We start from the raw sequence: 19740 nt of genomic DNA on the forward strand, positions 1-19740 counted from the left end.
TACTCCTATATCAGCATTCAGCTGGATGGATAGGCATAGAGAGAGAGAGAGAGAGAGAGAGAGAACTTTTTCCCCGGCAAATACAGACATATTGATGGGTAGATAGATTGATAGACATGTAATTGCGTCGCTGAAATGAAGGGGTTACGGCTGACAGGTAGACATGCACTTTAATACACGTGTAATTAGTTGGACAGGTAGACAGGTATGTAAATGAACACGTATAGTAGAGAGAGAGAAAGAGAGAGAGAGAGACAGACAGACAGACAGAGAGGGCGCTAAGTGGCGGTCCCTAACCTTGTATTTCCGTCAAGAATGCTGATGCTTCTTGAGACACCCGCAAGACAAGCACGGGTGTAAGAAATGGGTCACTGCATCTCGTCCTTCCTCTCCCCCTCCTCCGTCAAATTCCCCCCTTCTTTCTCCCCCCTCCCCGTCAAACTCCCCAATCTCCCCCCTCCCCAAACCACTGCAAGAATGCCACTCTGTCCTATTTACTTCCCCTTCCCTTCCCTCCCCTCCCCTCCCCTCCCCTCCCCTCTCCTCCCCTCCCCTTCCCTCCCCTGTATGTTAGAAATAAGGATGTGAATTGTTATGTAAGTTTATCTATTTGTCTATCTATCTATTAATGTCTCTATCTACTGTAGGCTTATCTATCTAAATATCTGTATCTACCTGTCTGTCTGTGTGTCTGTTTATCTGGTTCTATGTATATATCTATCTGGGTTTGTATCTATATATATGCATTCTTACTGTATATACGCTCTCTCTCTCTCTCTCTCTCTCTCTTTTACACACACACACACACACACACACACACACACACACACACACACACACACACACACACACACGTTTTTTTTCCTTTTTCCACGAGGGGTCAAGGACTTACACGTCAAACAAGAAACCACCAAACTTTCCCCTCCTGCGTAATAATAATAATAATAACAATAATAATAATAATAATAATAGTAGTAGTAGTATTTGTAATAATAATAATGATAATAATAATAATCATCATCATCATCATCCATCATCCAATCCTACATTGCCCCATGAGGAGCGTAGGAGCCCGGGGCTAGGCAGTTGGTCCCGACATTTAAGATGAGAGTGACCAGCCTCACTCATCCCCGAGTGGCATTACATGAGCAATCAACTCCAACCACCCCTTGGATATAAACCTTCACCAGCTCAATCCGATTGGAACGCAATAATTACCCACTAAACCACCAGGCGCCAAAATTTGGTTATATGGTTACCACCCAGCGTAGTAAATGGTTTCCTGATGTACAGGAAACCATTTGGCTTGTCACTCAGTGTAGAGTCACCCACAGGCATAAGGAAAGGAAAGAATGAAGGAAAGACAGAAGAGGGAGTGTAAAGTTACCCATAGGCAGAAGGATGATAATAATAATAATAATAATAATAATAATAATAATAATAATGATAGTAATAATAACAATAATAATAATAGTAGTAGTAGCGGTAGAAGTAGTAATAGTAGTAGTAGTAATGATAATAATAATAATAATAACAATAATAATAATAATAATAATAATAATAATAATAATAAAATAGAGGGTTACTATGCATTAAAATAAATATATAAGCAACATCACTTTATATACTGAAAATTACCAAGGCTATTCTTTCTTTCCCTTAACCTCTTCCATCCGGCGACTTAAGCTTTTGTTGTTGTTGTTATTGTTTTTCGTTTTATTATTGGATTCATATTTTATTTATTTTTTTATTCTTCATATTTATAAGCCGAGGAATCCAGCCTACCTGAAAGAATAGATAGTGAAGATAAGAAGATAAAGTGTAGTAGTTGTCTTTGGTCAGGATCTTGTCAGTGTGAGTTCCCCGCCTGCGAGTGCTGAGAGAGAGAGAAAGAGAGAGAGAGAGAGAGAGTCAGATCATCACTGTGAAGGGGTAAAAATCGTAGAGAGAGAGAGAGAGAGACAGCACCTCAGGGGGTATTTGCAACATTGACAGGCCGAGCGGAATGCAACACACTCCTGCAGGGAAATATCTTGCATTGAAAGTGGGGTGGGGGGTGGAAGCTCTCTCCCCTCCCTCCCCATCCCTCCCTCCCTCTCCCTCCTTTCCCTCTCCCCCTCCCTTGCCTCTCCTTTCCCTTCGTCATCCCTTCCCTCTTCTCCATCTCTTCTGCCTTCCTTTCTCCCCTACCTTTGCTTCCCTCTTTCCTCCTCCCCATCTCCTCCCCTTCCCTCTCCCTCCCTTTCACTTCTTCCCTTCCCCCTCCCTCTCCCTCCCTTTCACTTCTCCCCCTCCCTCTCCCTCCCTTTCACTTCTTCCCTTCCCCCTCCCCCTCCCTCCCTTTCACTTCTCCCCCTCCCCCTCCCCTCCCAATGTGTAAGTTCTTTTCACTCCCCCATCCCTTCCCCCTTCCTCCTTCCCCACCTTCTTCCTCCCTTCTCTCCTCTCCCCCCTCCCCCTTCCCCACCCCCCTGCAGGTGAAACTCGGGCTGTGTTTGACCCCCTGCCTTGTTCGTAGCGCATTTGCCTCGGCGGTTTATTTTCCATCCGACTTTTTTTTTCGTATTATTTATAGATAGTTTTAATAAGCTTTGGGGGAGACCTCTCTCTCTCTCTCTCTCTCTCTCTCTCTCTCTCTCTCTCTTCTCTCTCTCTCTCTCTCTCTCTCTCTCTCTCTCTCTCTCTCTCCATAAGCATTTGTATATCTTTACCAATGTCTTCCTATATCACTGTCTATTTATCGACTTCTACTGTATCTATCTGTCTATCTATCTATCTGTTTATCTATCACTTCCTTGCTTGGGTCTGTGTGGGGTTACTTGAGATACATATAATGAACATTGTCACTTATTTATCTATCTGTCTATCTATCTACGTTATCTGTCTGTCTATCTATCTATCTATGTATCTATCTATCCTATCTATCTATCTACTCTGTCAGTCTGTCTGTCTTTCTATGTATCTATCTGTTTGTTACTACCACTAGTCTCCTTTCACTGTTCCACACACTTTTGCTTTGCTGTGTTTGGGGTGTAGAGGTTCCTGTGTGTGTGTGTGTGTGTGTGTGTGTGTGTGTGTGTGTGTGTGTGTGTGTGAGAGAGAGAGAGAGAGAGAGAGAGAGAGAGAGGCCACTTTCCACTAAGCATGCATGACCTATTAAACGTTTAAGGGACAAAAGACTATCAGGCCAGCGTCATGCAGTCTCTCTCTCTCTCTCTCTCTCTCTCTCTCACACACACACAAGTACCATATGTATTTCACTAGGTATCATCATCATCATCATCATCATCATCATCATCATCTAAGTAGTAAGCCCCCTGAGGTAGGAATTATTGGTGTTACTGGTATGGAGTGGAGGGATTAAATTGAGTGTGTGTGTGTGTGTGTGTGTGTGTGTGTGTGTGTGTGTGTGTGTGTGTGTGTGTGTGTGTGTGTGCTTTACTTACATGATCCCGTTTTCTTTTAGGGGTAACTGCCAAATAATACCCAAACTACAACGTAAAGAACAATATTTTATTATTATTTATTATTATTATTATTATTATTATTATTTTTATTATTATTTTGCAATTTCGCTAGTCAATCTCCGCTAATCCTCCATTGACGTATTGAGAGAGAGAGAGAGAGAGAGAGAGAGAGACTAAAGCAGCAAAATTGACCTAGGTACTGATATAATAATTATGGTATGGTATATTCTTGTAAAAAAAAAAAAAGGCAGTTGCGATTTTTTGTGTTTTTTTTCCACGCGTCCTTTTTCACGCATCCCCTCTGGCCAGACTCCTCCCTCCCTCACCCCTTTCCTCTTCCCTCCCTCACCCCTTTCCTCTTCCCTCCCTCACCCCTTTTCCCTCCCTCACCCCTTTTCCCTTCCCTCCCTCACCCCTTTTCTCTTCCCTCCCTCACCCCTTTTCCCTCCCTCACCCCTTTTCCCTCCCTCGCCCTTTCTCCCTCCCTCACCCCTTTTCCCCTCCCTCACCCCCTTTTCCCTCTTTCACCCTTTCTGCCTTCCTTAACCCCCTTTCTCTTTCCTCCTCCCCTCTTCCCTCCCTCGCCCCTTTCGCTCCCCTCTCTCACTCTTCCCTTCCTCGCCCCTTTCTCTCCCCTCTCTCACTCTTCCCTCCCTCGCCCCTTTCTCTCCCCTCTCTCACTCTTCCCTCCCTCGCCCCTTTCTCTCCCCTCTCTCACTCTTCCCTCCCTCGCCCCTTTCTCTCCCCTCTCTCACTCTTCCCTCCCTCGCCCCCATTCTCCCTCACTTCTTTTCCCTCCCTCCCTCCTTCCTCCTAATTCTTTTTTGTTTCTCTCCCCCTCCCCCCCTCCCATGACTCACTGTTAACCACATCTTATTAACCCCGCTGTCTTAACCGCAGCCTGGGTTAGTGTTATCTGGGTCTGTGCTCCCTAACACCTCTTCCGTAGCGATTTATTTTTGGGTACGGCTGGTTGATATCAGGTTATATCTCGGTAATGCTGAAAATGTCACTGGAATGATTTACAGATGGGGATAGTAAGGAGCGATAGGCAGAATAAGTCGCTTAGGAAATAGTGTTAGGGAGCTTCCTTAACTCTCCCGGTCCATATAAAGCTCACTACCATTTTGAACTCTCCACTGAGGGAAGGACATAGCCAAAATCATCCCTACTCATGGACAGTTGTGGAAGAGTTGTGTGAAACGAGAGGGGTGCATGTGAAAGTGGAAGGTATTGTATTGGATGTGTGGAGGGGAAGGATGGTGTAGGGAGCGAGTGTGGGAAATGCTGTATTGTGAGAGTAGGGAGTGGGTGTATGTAGGGAGGTGATGTATATTGAATGTGGAAGGGGTGTATTGGTTGTATGCGTCAGTCTAGATTATGAAGAGGTATGTGGAGGAGGAGGGTAGTGTAGGGGGTGAGTGGGAGTGCTGTATTGTGAGAGTAGGGAGTGGGTGTATGTGGGGAGCTGTATGTGTGTTGAATGTGGAAGGGGGAGGGGTGTATTGGATGTGTGTGCGTGAGTGTAGATTTTGAAGAAGTGTTTGAAGGGGAAGGATGGTGTAGGGGGCCAGTGGGGATGGTGTATTGTGAGAGTAGGGAGTGGGTGTATATAGAGAGGTGTATGTGTATGAATATGGAAAGGGTGTATTGGGTGTTTTTGCGCGTGTAGATTGTGAAGGGATGTGTGGAGGGGGAGGATAGTGTAGGGAGCGAGTGTGGGAAATGCTGTATTGTGAGAGTAGGGTGTGGGTGTATGTAGGAAGGTGGATGTGTATTGAATATGGAAGGGGTGTATTGGTTGTATTTGCGTGAGTGTAGATTGTGGTGAGGTGTGTGGAGGGGGAGGATAGTGTAGGGGGAAAGTGGGAATGCTGTATTTTCTTTGCTGGTGTGTGTCAGTGCTGTATTCTAGGTTACATAAGAAGCTTCGTAATTCCTCTTTCATGGCGACTTATTTTCATTTTATACCTTCCTGTCGTTGCACCTTTTTCTCAGCTATTTATTTCCATATTACACTATGTAGTTGTCTTGTAGTAGTAGTAGTAGTGAGAGAGAGAGAGAGAGAGAGAGAGAGAGAGAGAGAGAGAGAGAGAGAGTCGCATTCTACACCGTATTTTGAAAGGAATTTGGCACAAGGAAGAAAACGGAAATGCTTGTCTCAAGAAGGAAACTGTGGGAGAGAAAAAAGGGAGAAAGCTGTGGAGAGAGAGAGAGAGAGAGAGAGAGAGAGAGAGAGAGAGAGAATTTTATACTGCATGTGTGTGTGTGTGTGTGTGTGCGCGCGCTCGCTGTGCATGTGTACTGTATGTGTGTGTGCGCCCTCGCGCCTACGGTACGTGCCCGTGTGCCTATGCACACACGTGCATGAGTGCGTACCTCCTTGCATATGAGAGAGAGAGAGAACGTGGCAGAAAGCAAGAGAGAAAGCTGTGAAGGATGGAGACGCACCCATCTTGAGAGAGAGAGAGAGAGAGAGAGAGAGAGAGAGAGAGAGAGAGAGAGAGAGAGAGAGAGCCACCCACCCCCGCGACCTTTTCAACCTTACCAGTGAAAGCTTTGGTGGTGGTGGTGGTGGGGGAGGAAGGGAGGCACTAGCGGTATGCCAGAAGAGAGGGTGGAGGGAGTGGTATTATTCTTTATTATCACTAGGGTGGGAATTATCAGGGCTTAGCATAGCAGGAATTATCATAGCTTAGCATAGGACACTCATACCTTTACTGCAAGACCGTAAATTAAATGCATAAACGGTGAAAATAAAAATAAAGTACAATTATCCGTATGTAACAAAGGGAATGTTGAGAATTTATCAGGTAAAAATAATAATAATAATAATAATAATAATAATAATAATAATGCGTTTTTTGGGTTCGTTCATAATTGTTACGTTATTTTTATTTGAAGATTTGAATTATTTGGTCGTTTTACGTGCATGCTCCTTGATAGTTGTCCTGCCCCCTCCTCTCTCTCTCTCTCTCTCTCTCTCTCTCTCTCACACACACACACACACACAGTTTCTGAATCTTGCCCTACCTTCACCTTGTTGCAGGGAATACGGAGTGGGATAATGATGATGATGATGATAGTAATGATGATGATACTGATGATGATGATGATATTTATGATGATATTAACGATGATAATGATGATGATGATATTGATGATGATGATGATGGTGATAATGCTGGTGATGACGAGGTGGGAATTAGGCTTTGAATGATGAGGTTAGGATAATCACATAAAATTATCCTATATATATAAAGTTAAATCATACTGCCTAAAAATAAACAAAAATGAATAATGTTTTAATCAAGAGAGAGGGCTCACTAACTCATTTATTTCACGTGGATAAATAATAATGTAGAATGTGTAGGGAATGTTGTTGTGTGTAGTGGTGAGGAATGAATGTATGTGTGGGGAGAAGTGAGTCATCTTATTTACGGAGATGAGGGGGAGAGAGAGAGAGAGAGAGAGAGAGAGAGGAGTAAAACAAAGCAAATAACGTAACACAAGAGGAAGAAGAACGGAGGGAGAGAGAGAGAGAGAGAGAGAGAGAGAGAGAGAGAGAGAGAGAGAGAGAGAGAGGAGTAAAACAGAAAGCAAATAACATAACACAAGAGGAAGAAGAAGAACGAAAGACAAACAGACAATTAGGAAAAACATGAGAGAGAGAGAGAGAGAGAGTAATACTGTGTAGCCATAAGATGTATTTTTATGCAACTGAAGTAAATGATATAACAGGGAGAAGAAAAAGTGAGTCATGTTTTCACGGAGATCAGTAATAATTACCACAGTAAAGTAAAAAGTAAAGATCCATTCACTTTTATCTGCCTAAATAAAGAATAGAGATATGAGAGTGAGAGACTAACGAGGAGAGTGTATGTGAGTGAGGTGGAGGGGTAAGGGGAGGCCATGCATGAGATGGAGGGATGGAGTGGAGAGGTATATGAGAGAGGGGTGTGTGAACTGGGAGCAAGGCAGTGAAATGGCGGGGGACAGGGCGACATGGAGGCGATTTGTTTTTGGCCACCCCTTACTGGAATAAAGCGTCTGGCAATAAATAGATAGACACAGGAAGAGATAAGTAGATAGAAATGAGGCGTCCTGTCCACGGAGATGTGTGATAATGAGGGTAATGAAAAATAAGGTGGAAATGAACTTGCTTTAATTGGGTGAGTGGATGGTCTGTGTGTGTGTGTGTGTGTGTGTGTGTGTGTGTGTGTGTGTGTGTGTGTGAGGCGAAATGTTATCATTGATCATTTTAGTAGTGACGTTGGTGATAGTGGTTGTAGTAGTAGTTGTAATAGTAGTAGGAGTGGTGGTGAGAGTAGTAGTAGTAGTAGTAGTAGTAGTAGTAGTAATAGGAGTGGTGGTAGTAGTAGTCGTAGTAGTAGTAGTAGCAGTAGTAGTAGTTTGTATGAATGTGAATGTATCTGTATGTTATGTATGTATCCTTTTGTATGTATGTACATTTTATTTATGCATGTATGTTGATGTATGTATGTATGTATGTCTTGGAGGCAGGAGGAGGTGCGAGGGACTTAAGATGAGCATGAGGGTGTCTTTAATGCGCAGAAGGAAGTGACTTGGGTGTTTGTGAGTATGGGAGAGAGAGAGAGAGAGAGAGAGAGAGAGAGAACATAAGAAGAGAGGATAACTGCAGTAGGCCGGTTGGCCCATGCTAGGCAGCTCCTAGAAGAGTAACTGAACTACTAGAATGAGATAAGGATAGCAAAGAAGAAGGCTCTCCCCCGCCCTCCAAACCCTCCAGCCGAAGCCGGCAGGAAAAAGTCAGAAAGAACACCACGCCGTATAGAAAAACTGGCGTGGACATTTTACAGGAAAGTGTGAAAGGAGAATAGAGACTATCATAGTGTAACCTGAAAAGAAAATTTATTTTGAATTAGAGAGAGAGAGAGAATGATGGTGGTAGTGGTGATGACAATTTCGGTGTAGGAAAATGTAATGATGAAGTAGAGGTCGGCTTAGGGTAATAATAATAATAATAATAATAATAATAATAATGATAATAATAATTAATACGCCATAGGGTAATAATGAAGTCGAAGTCAGGCTAGGGTGTTGATGATGATGATGGTGGTGGTGGTGGTGGTGGTGATGATGATGAATGTTGCGCAGAAGGGGGAATGGCTTGTGTGTGTGTGTGTGTGTGTGTGTGTGTGTGTGTGTGTGTGTGTGTGTGTATGTAGCGGTGTGGGTGAGTCAGATGCTGAGTATGACGTCATCCATTGAGAGGTGAAGAGGTGAGGGGGAGGGGGTGAGAGGGAGGGGAAGGGGAAGGGGGAGGGGGAGGGGTGAGAGGGAGGGGAGGACGGAGGATGAGTAGTTGCTGCACCTGATTATTCATTTATTTATTATTATTATTATTATTATTATTATTATTATTACTACTACTACTACTATTACTACTACTACTACTATTACTACTACTACTACTATTACTATTACTACTACTACTACTATTATTACTATTATTATTATTATTATTGATACTACTACTATTTTTCAGTATATTTGACTAAAGTGGCGTGGTTTTTAAGCCAAATATATAAGTTAATTACACATAGGGATCAGTAGATGCATATTTAAAAAAAACAATTATTGCATTTTTGTTATGTTTATCGAATTATTTACCCCATAATTTAATAGAACCGTCTTGAGAGCAAGATAAATAGATCATTGTACTGAAGTTTTATTGATATACTGTCCTACCCCTTCACTACGATGCCCTAAATATAAAATAAAAATAACAATGAAAATAAAATGGCGATGAGGTAGGTAGAATAAATATAGAGAAATCCATCCTCGTAGTGAAGGGGTTAAGACGCCTTATTCTGGGTGTGTTGCCCCGCCTTAAAGTGGGTACAGGTTAGGGCACTCCTTATATTCTCTCTCTCTCTCTCTCTCTCTCTCTCTCTCTCTTTCTCTCTCTCTCGTCAACCCGTCCCTTTCCGGAAGTCCCTCCCCCCCAAAGAAAAGAAAATGGCCTGAGGATAGAGGGGGTACTTGAGAAAAGGAAATTGTGTTACGTAAATTCTCTCTGGCTAACTCACTCCAATGGGCCTCCTAAGCTGAGTAAATTCGTCTGGTTTAACAAGAATATACCGAAATAAAAAGGTTAATGTAGAAAGGTAATGGCACTATACTCTTTCTACTCTTAACTTGGCCTCAAATTGCCATCTCCACCTCCTTTGCTGAGTTGCTTCACACGAGGGTACACTTATAATGCCAGTCACGAGGAAGTGCTATGGAACGGATGCAGGGTCGTAGTATTGTTTGTTTATAGTACTGTGCTACGTAAAATGAGCCGCAAAAGGACGAAAATCTGTGCCAAGTTAGTGTAAAAGGAGTATAATTCCTATGATTTCACACACACACACACACACACACACACACACACACACACACACACACACACACAAATGGCTTAAGCGTGTGATAGTCTTTAATCCTCATCTGGTAGGATTGAGCAAGTAATCTGGCTCCTGAACAGTTTACTTTGGATTTCTCACCTCTGAACAAAAGATAGTGTGAATCTGAACGAAATACTTGAGCGCTTGTGGTACTGGAGAGGGACGCCTTCACGTGGTGGCATGAATATAACCGGACGGGTCATCTCTCAGGATATACAAACGTCCCTCAGGTACTCCGTCCATAAAAGGAGGATGGCGAAGTGCAGTAGAGTAGCACCTTAAGCTTGCAGTCCACAGGTTTTATGTTTCAGTTGAATCTGGGAGAGAGAGAGGTTGTTATTTTTTATCAGTGCCTGGGCCTACAGCTACTGCCGGTGTTGATACGTATGTTCATCTACTGTGAAATAATTTTAATGTGAGCCTGAAATACCCAAGTGCGTCCGTATCAGCAGAAGGTTGAAGTCCGATGTATTTAGTTGACTGCTGCTGCTGTTGTTGATCAGCCGCAATCTTGTGGCCCAGCAGAACCATCAGCCACAGACAGTCCACCACCCCTGTAGGGCCGTCCCATGCAGTGAACCACAGTTGACAGCCTCATCCCAGAGAAAAGTGTCCAGATTTGGTTCCCGAGTGGATGCCGCATTTGTACATCTCCACTCAGTTAACAGGGGCATCTTAGAAGGCTTCGCATCACCACTTGATCTGGTTATACAGCTACAGCCCTGCGTTGTACATGGTTTCCTAGGTTTCAGGAAACCATTAGACTTGTCACTTAGTGTAGAGCCAACTGAAGTGGATAGAAGAGTAGTAAATAGTGACAGGAAAGAAAGTGAGAATTAGGAAGAGAAGGCAGACACAGAAATAGAATGATGAAGGTGAAGGAAGAAGTAGGCAACTTTACATCACGCGAGTGGATGATAACCACCATATATCACAAGTTCATTGCTGTAATTCCGCTCGGGTGAACAAAATTATCTGGTGTCAGTAAAAGTGAAATTGGTTGCTGTGAAAATGGGAAGTTCAGAATTATACAGGTTTTTAAAGTTCAAGTTATACCTGTTTCTTATAAATTTCCTTACGGTGAATTAAAAAATCACTTAAATTTTAGTATTACGTTGGCTACGGTTTGTTCACCGAATTAGATTTTGAAATAGACCCCCGAAATTTTTAAACTGATCAGATTCTGGCCTGTCTCACAATATAGCCAGTTTCTCTTATTAACTTACGGATCTAAACGTGAATGTGGCACTTTTATCTGCCTTATCATAGGATTGAACATATCAGTTGGTGAGAAAGGTATGGATGGGGAAACAAAGAAGTATGCCAGGTTACATCTTGCCTTAGATCTGATCGGACATTCAGTTTGGGTGTGGTTAACTTTTACTGGATTCGTAGTCTCGTCGCTTAAGGAAGCTCCCAAACATCACTTCCCTGGCTATTTTTGGATATGGGTGGTTAATATCCTGTTCTAAGTTATTTACATAAAGTATGGGGATATTAGAAGGATTTATGTACGTCTTATGTGGCCGGAATCAGGGTCTGTGGGAAGCGAAGCCCCCACATAGGATAAGCTAGGTTAAATTTAGGGTGTTTCATGAGGTTTCCAATAGATGGAATATTTGATGCACTGACGCGTCCCGTAAGATGGTCTGTTCCGTAAGCAACTCTCCGTATAGTCGGTGGATGAAAAGACGTGAGGTGAGTGACAGCTTCTTGTACCTTAAAATATGCATATATTAGTTTTTAAATTACACATTTAGTAGTCTGTAATAATCAGACAACTATCAGTGTTGCATACTGTATTAAAATTACTCTCCATATCATTTAGGATAATTTAGATTATGATAGATTAAATTAGGTTTTGTAAGCTTGTACACACAGGACATTGGCCTGGTAGATATTCGAGGACTCAAGATTAGGTTAAGTGAGTCCTAGGTGGTCAGAATCAGGGTCTAAGGGAAACGAAGCCCCCACATAGGATAAGCCAGGTTAAGTTAGGGTGTCTCGTTAGGTTTCCTGTAGATTTGAATGTTTGATGCACTGATGCGTCCCGTAAGTGAGATGGTCGGTTAGGTAATCAACGCGTCTAGTCGGTTCACATGGAGACACGAGGTAAGTGGCAGCTTAAATACCATAGTACAGACATATTTTAGTTTTCAACTTCACATTTTGTAGTCAGTAGTAACCAAACAATTGTCAGTGTTGCATACTGTAATAAAATTACTTTCCAGATCATGACATTGTAAGAAGACTTGCAATCGTCGTTCCTGTGTGGTAAGGTTTTCCCCTAGATTAATTTTTGTAGAGTTCATTGTGCCTTATTATTTGTTGCGGAGTCTGCTGTAGTTCATCAGGCAGTGTCTACATGAGGTTGTGTTAAGTGGCCGGACATTTTCTGTTATATCTGTATTGAATTTGTCATAAGGAAGCAATAGAGAGATTAGATTTTGTCAATGAAGCATACTCTGCATTCTTGGGAGTGAAACTCGGAGGCCAGGACAAATTTTGGGCACCTCATAAAGTCTCCAGTACTTGTGATGAAGACCTAAGGCAGTTGACTAATGGGACTAGAAATGTTTTAGCTTTGAAGTTTCAGTGATGTGGAGGAAGCCGAAGAATCAGTAATGATTGGTACTTTTTGCACATGTACCCAAATGTTAAAGGATACAACACTAAGAATATAAATTTTTTAAATCCAAACCCCCCATCAACCTTTGACCTGTTGCTTGTGTACCAGATATACCTGTCCCAGTGCCATCTGAAAAACTTGAAAACACACAGTAGCTCTGATCAAGAAAGCTGTGGCAATAGCAATGATGTAGACTTGCAGTGTGGTAGCGATAACACACAACCTCAAGCTTTTCTCAGCTTGAACTAAGTGGTCTGGTGAGAGACTACAGCCTTGGCAAGGAGTCTTAGCTTTTAAGGTTCAGACTTAAATCCAAAAATTTATTAGAGCTTGGCACTTCTTTCTTCGGGCACTGGAACCGAGAAAAAAGTTTGCTCTGATATTTTATACAAGAAGATGATTTGGTTTATTGCACAGATCCTGCTGGGTTAATAGAAAAGTTTGGTGTCATTTACAGTGTTGACGAGTGGAGACTTCATTGAATCTGTGAAACTGCAGGAGAGCTCCCATGCGTAGAATATATGGTTACTATTTTGGTAAATTTTTAGTTTTGGACATATCCGGATTTATTTTCCGGTGTTTGGACGATTTTGACCATTTCTATCAGAAATCACAATTTTTGTGATTTTTTTTTTCCCCTCCTCTCCACCTGGGGGTTTTCCTAGGGGGAAAATCTCAAAAGTAACAATTTCAAATAGAAATGATGATTGAAATCGTTCAGAAGACACAAAAAACCATTGGAAAAGCATAGTTTGTATGTCCAACCAAAATTGCTAACCTGACCTAACCGTACCTAAAGTAATCGAACGTTCTGCTTACCTTATTCAGAGTTTGTGTCATCTTGGTCATCAACATTGTTAGGCATTGGTTTTAGTGGCTGCTGTCTGTGGAGGGTACACATGACTTGCGGTGATAAAGAATTGGTGTAGGAGCTGGTCCTCAGGGAACTTCGAAATGAATGCATTTCGTGCCAGATTCTGCTTAAAGTACACTGATCGAAGCCCAGGCCGCATCACCCATTCTTGCTGGTCCCTACACAGTCATTCAGTGTTCTGAGTATGAATACCGCATCTGAAGGATGAACAAAATTTTCATAGTGATTAATCACTTGGTGTTCGTAGCCATGGTTCTGGATGCTGCTGTAGACTGCCTACTTATCACTAACGATGGCCGTGCCTGGACGTACAGTATATACTGCGTTATTAGGTATATAAATCAAGGTCACTGTGTCTCGCTTTCTACTTAAAGGCTCCACCAATGACACAACAAAACAAATTTTCGAGACCCTCATGATCCTGCCAAAAACCCAAATACAGTACTGTACCACTCAGAAAGCGATCTTTGTCATACTTTCTTTTTCCAAAGTGGGTTTCGTCGATTTTAACAATGACACCAGGGCCTCCAATTGAGTCTTGATGGTCAAACCAGTACTCAGTAATTTCTGAACAAAAACTCCGCCAGTCCACACTCGTGGCAAACGAAACTTTCAACCACTTGATTACTGTGTGATGGGCCCATAACTTTTGCAGCCAGTGATTCACAAATAAAATAAGTTTCCAGGTTGTTAAGTGCATACTGTCGATGAAAGTACAGTACCCTTAAAATCAGACATGTGGTAGTTGACGTTTCTTCTCATTTTCGTGTTCTGAATGGGGTGCTATGACCACAAAACCAGATATGTTTATCGTCCCTGAAGGAACACGGCTTTTTATAGTTTTTACAGATTACCAGGGGTGGCAGAACAAAGTGATGTTTTAAAAACTTAATAGTTTCAACATTATCTCCGTGTAATTTTGAAATTACTGAAAAGCAATCATTTTCACAGGCAGAGCACAGAGATGCCATCCTGATACAGTAGCTACTGAAATTCAAAATCAGGTGCGAAGTGACTGCAAGTTATGCTGACCTGAGATTGGTGGAGATGGAAACAAAAGCACCAATCAGCTGGTGAAAAAAAAAAAAAAAACTGTTTCCATTGTGCATTTTAGACATGAGCCCATGCCTGCCTGAAACATGGAAAAAATTTGTAAATTCATTTACGACGCTATTATTCATTTACGATTGTGTGTTCAGCAGTTCAAAATACTCCAGGTAAGGAGATCTAATGATTGGGGAGGGTTAATATTTTAAATTCCCCAGATGTCCAAAACTAAAGTACCAGTAATTCCATTATTTTTTCGTAGTAAACTACAGTATAACTTAATTATCACTGTGATAGCTTTAAAAAGATATAGAAAAGTGTAATATTGAAGATATCAACTATACATCTTGAAGTTTTACATGCAAACCATGGCAAGTGGCAATCTGCCATTTCAGACTTTCAAGTTGGTTCAGCTTCAAAGTCAGTCCATTACATCGTTTGTCCCAACTAATCTAGCCTAATCTAATATGATCTGACCAAACCTAACACAGCTTAATGTAACCTAACCAGATTCAACCAAATCTGACAATTTAATGTAACCTAACTAACTGAAATGACTTGGGGACAAATTAGTTTCAAGACAAAATCGACTCATTGCCTTTAATAGGACTCGACTGCAGGCATCGACAAACCTGAGTGCTTTTGAATCACATGTCATTTCCACTGAATTTGGGTGTCTGAAATGAATTATACAGTCTTTTGTAACATAATTGTCGTTACAGTTATAATTTATTAAATGGACCTCTTCTGAAAATATTCCATTCAATCTTCAAAAAGAGGTTTGAAGACAGCTCTCTTATACATTGGTAACATTTATGCTTCTGTTCCTGTAGCTCTTTCAGTGAACCTGAAGGAAATTTATGAAAACTTCATGATACTTAATTTTATGTAAGATTACAAAGACCACAATTGGATGATTTTATATCATGTAAGGTTGTATGCTACAGGCTGCCTAGGGCCTCTGTGTCTGTTCATATGGGGCTAACTGGGATTGATGACGATGATGATAATTACTTTGTAGCTGTTGGTAATATAGTATATGAAGTTGAAAAAGTGCATCTTAGTTCACTGTATGGGATGATGGTGCAGGGGCAGTTGCTTGCCTGTGGTTGATGGGTCTACTTGATCCGACAGACTGGTGTAGGACAACAACAACATCTTGCATGATACCCCTCAAGGAAATGTGACTGGCCACTATTGCCTTAAATGGCAGGACTTAAGTAGCCTAGCCCCAGGTCCCGATGCTTAGGATTTCACGGGCAGTACGGTTCTGGATTGGATGATAGCTGGATGAACTAAGTGCTGTAGCAATTGTAAATAGCCATAATACCAAAACTTACTGTTACCTTTGTCCACAGAGAGTGTCCCCCATACCTGCGTGAGTACGTGGGTCACCAAGTATGGACGGCAATGAGGAACCCAGAGGTCACTGGTGGGGAGGAGGACGAGGCTGACTCAACCCCCACCACCAACCACAGTTAGTCTCAGTCTTCATATATATAAAGCCAGTTCTTGGTATAAGTAGCCATCTTTAGCAGAATTTTTTGCTATTAAATCCTTGTAAATTAAGAAAAATTGCCTTTTCAGGCAGAATTTTTTGCCATTAAATCCTCAGCTAGTAAAAAAGAAAAAAAAAAAAAAATGCTGACAAAAGTGTCATTGCTACCAGTGAAGTTAACCAGTTTCCTTTAATATACAGTACAGGTAGCAGTTATATGTAAAATGTTGCTATATTTTAGAACTAATCTCCTGCTTATAACGAGGACTGCCATTACCTGTCTCGTGTCCATATTTACCTGTGTGCACTTTTTTTTTTTTTTTTTTTTTTTTTTTTTTTTTTAACGTGCACTTTTTCCTACAACTGGATTTACTTTCTTGCCCTCTCATTTAATCCATATATTTTCCCTCTCTGTGTGTCTTTTTTTTCTGTAGCGTTTTCAGATTCCCTGTACAGTGTTTACTTCTTTTGAATGTCTCACACCAAATGCAGTCAGTCCCAGCCTTCATATGCCCATCTCTTGTCTGTCAGATCATATGTGTCCTCTTTTTGTGGCTACTGTTTTACGTGAATAATTTTTCAACCACTAGTTTTTCCCTGATTTCCCTGATCTAATTACTCCTGTTCCTTATACAGGTACAGTATGTTACCTCTGGACTCTCTTTCAGTAGCATGTGTCTCAGTTCTTCATTCTTGGTGTAGCATATGTGATACCTCAATGCTTACTTTCTCAGGACTACTTTAATTTCCTACTTTCTCATTTCTCCTTTTTCCACCTCTCTAATCCACCGTTAATTAACTTGTCTGTTGCATCTGTCTGTTATGCTGCCCCTGAGCGGTCTTGCTGTTTTTACCTGTTCTCCTCCCTCTTAATCAGATTACAATCTGTACTTCTTAGTTTTCTTAGTGCAGCTTTTATTTTGTTTTAATTCTTCACACTCATTTGCTTCTGCTAAAGTGTTGCATTTTCTGTTACATCTGTTGTATCCCTTCTTATTTGTTCTTCGTGTTGGATATTGTGTGTGTGTGTGTGTGTGTGTGTGTGTGTGTGTGTGTGTACCACTTGTAAGTTTCACCTGCTCTGTGCTTCTCCTCTCATTTTACCCTGCAACTTCTTTCTTACCGGTACCTGACCCACTGCTTTTCATTCGTTTTACACCTGTCACTTTCTCTTTTCTCATTTGTAATGCCCTCTCTTTTGTCAGGTCCTGATGTACTGGGTACTGTACATGGCTGTCATAAACTCTCCTGGCCCACCTGCTTATTGTTGCTTTGTGCATAATACTTTTTGTATAAGGTTTTAATAAGGAGCTTACTGGTTGTGCTGTGTACCCTGGGTGGAGCAGCTGCAGTATCCACCCAGGAGCCAAACTTCCTCTTATATTGGAAAAGACCCTGTTCCAATCCTGAGAAAGCACTGTATACCACAAGGGGGCACTGGTTTCTTACATAGTGCATGTACTGTATGTACAGTTCTGGTACTAGTCCTTACCTGTAGGATGGCATCACAGAAGCAGTTGCATTCCTGTGGTTGACAGGTCTGCTTAGCCAGACAGACTTGAGTTAAGCAAGAACAACAACATGAACAATAAGCTACATCTATGTCTCATTTGTTACTGTATATCTCACCCCTTTTATGACCTCATTCTCCCTCATTTGCCCTAGCTTCAAATGTGCTTTATGACCTTTCTCTCCTGCTTATCTTCACTCCTCTCAGGTATCCTTATTTTTTTTTTATTTTTTTTTACTGTTCCAGTCCTACTGCCACATTACAGTAGTATGTTACATGTGTCATAATCTTATGTCGCAGTGATATGCCATCTCTCAGTAGCTCCTGCTGCATATATCATGCTTTCCCTGCTGACTAATCTGTTCTTCTTTATATCTCACTCATTCATCCCTGCTATTTTCTTTGTACCTAACTTAGTTATGTTTTGCTTATCACTCTGTCTAATTGTTTTGCCCTCTCCATTGTTTGCCCATTGCAGTGATATGGCACTTTCTGTCCTGATTCATCTGCTCTTCCCCATTTGCTTTTTTTTTTTTTTTTTTTTTTTCCCACCTTTATGCCTTCTCTTTCATTTATCCCTGCTGCACATCTCGTACTTTATGTCCTGACTCCCCTTTTCATCATCCCTTTTGTCATTTGTTCATGCTTCTTGTCTCCTTCTGTTCTTGCTGGGTATACTGTATTACCTGTGTCGTTTGGCTCAGTATTTATGCCCTTTCTTATAGTTCCAATTGCATGAATCACACCTTGCTGGGTATACTGTATTACCTGTGTCATTTGGCTCAGTATTTATGCCCTTTCTTATAGTTCCAATTGCATGAATCACACCTTCCCCTCTGAGAACCCTTGTCTTACTTGTTCTTACTTTTTTTATTTTACCTGTAACACCTGTCTCATTTGTCACTGTCTCACATTTTCTGTCCCCCCTTTCTCTCTCCCCCTCACAACATTTGTCTCGCATATGGATTTCTCATCCTGCCCGTTCTTTGTTTCTCATCTGTATTCCTCTTAGATCAGCCACTGTTTTAAATGTGGTGTGCATGTTTCAATATCACATCAGTCACTTTTTGCACCTGTATCCTTGTCACCAGAATGCAGTAGAGATCATGCAGTGAAATTCAGTTTTTATGGAGTACTGTACCAGGTTATCACAAATTACTCCATATAAAATGAAAGTGACCAATATAAAATAGCCTCTGGCTAACTACTTAATTCCAAAGCACGGAGACGTTTTGCAAGAATACAGCATTGAGAATTTGCTGTTGGTTATTGTAATAAGCTAAATATTCTGTGGCTGCTGGTGTGATGTACATCAGGAAATTTTTTATGGCTTTCATTTTCCCGTTGGGCCATAATGTGCTGTGCTGTATACTATAGCTACTGTGGTTATTCAGAGTGTTTGAAGTCCACTGCAAGACCAAGCCTTACTGATCAATGGGAATGTAATAGCCAGAAACCTCTCTTAAAGCAGACTTGCTTTTACCAGTCTGGGTTTATTCCCAGTTAATCAGCATAGCATGGCTGAACTGAATGGGTATTTCAACTTGTTATATGAAGGCTGTATTGTATGGGCATTTCAGCATGGTACATTAACATGTTACAGTATTGTACTATATAGACACTTCACCATGTATTTCCATTTCAGCATATGATGCCATGAAGCTGATCCAAGAAGTGACAACCAAAGCCAACCATGTGATGGGTGAGCTGCTGACCTCACTGACCCCCGATCAGGTGGAGCGGCTGCCTCGCTATGCCCCTGTCAGCCACTTTGCCATCAAGAACGGACGCAGAAAAATGGAGGACCGGCATGTCATTATACACGACCTAGACACCCTCTATGGAATGGATGTAAGGACCTGTGTTTACTGTAATCCCCTTCAGTACTATGATGTCTTTAAATTCAATTTTGTGACCATCTCATGATTTTATTTAATTTAGGGGAACCGTCATAGTGACTGGGTTAGAGATACTCTCCATTAACTTCCCCTATTCAATGACTACTCTTACTTTCTTGCCACCAGCCATACAGTATTTAAGCTTTTGGGAGATTTCTTGTAGTGAAAGGATGAACAGTGTGAAGAAAAGAGAGAACTTTTGTAAGCTGAATAAAAGGACTTTTTACAGCATAATTAAAAAAGGAAGTACTGCTGCATTATTCTACATGATCATAGCATAGCACCTTTTAATACTTAATAGCAATAGCAACTGCAGACTCTTCTGAAATATGGATAGATGTTTCCCTCATCCTGCAGTCCACCAACTTTCCTTTTGAGAGAGA

The 19740-nt window shown here is 41.5% G+C and overlaps 1 protein-coding gene across 1 annotated transcript in view; it reads left to right on the forward strand.

Moving 5' to 3' along the window:
* Positions 1–19740, forward strand: part of LOC145394762 (uncharacterized) — a 554034-nt gene that overhangs the window by 89498 nt on the left and 444796 nt on the right. The window contains exons 2-3 of the mRNA XM_080268571.1: positions 15810–15928; positions 19105–19310. Coding sequence (XP_080124697.1) covers positions 15862–15928; positions 19105–19310 — 273 coding nt within the window. The 5' untranslated portion in view covers positions 15810–15861. The remainder of the gene's footprint in view (positions 1–15809; positions 15929–19104; positions 19311–19740) is intronic.

This window comes from Coenobita brevimanus, chromosome 4 (assembly GCF_032717465.1).
Source record: "Coenobita brevimanus isolate Jiangsu-jjx chromosome 4, ASM3271746v2, whole genome shotgun sequence".
Taxonomy (NCBI): Eukaryota; Metazoa; Arthropoda; class Malacostraca; order Decapoda; family Coenobitidae; genus Coenobita; species Coenobita brevimanus.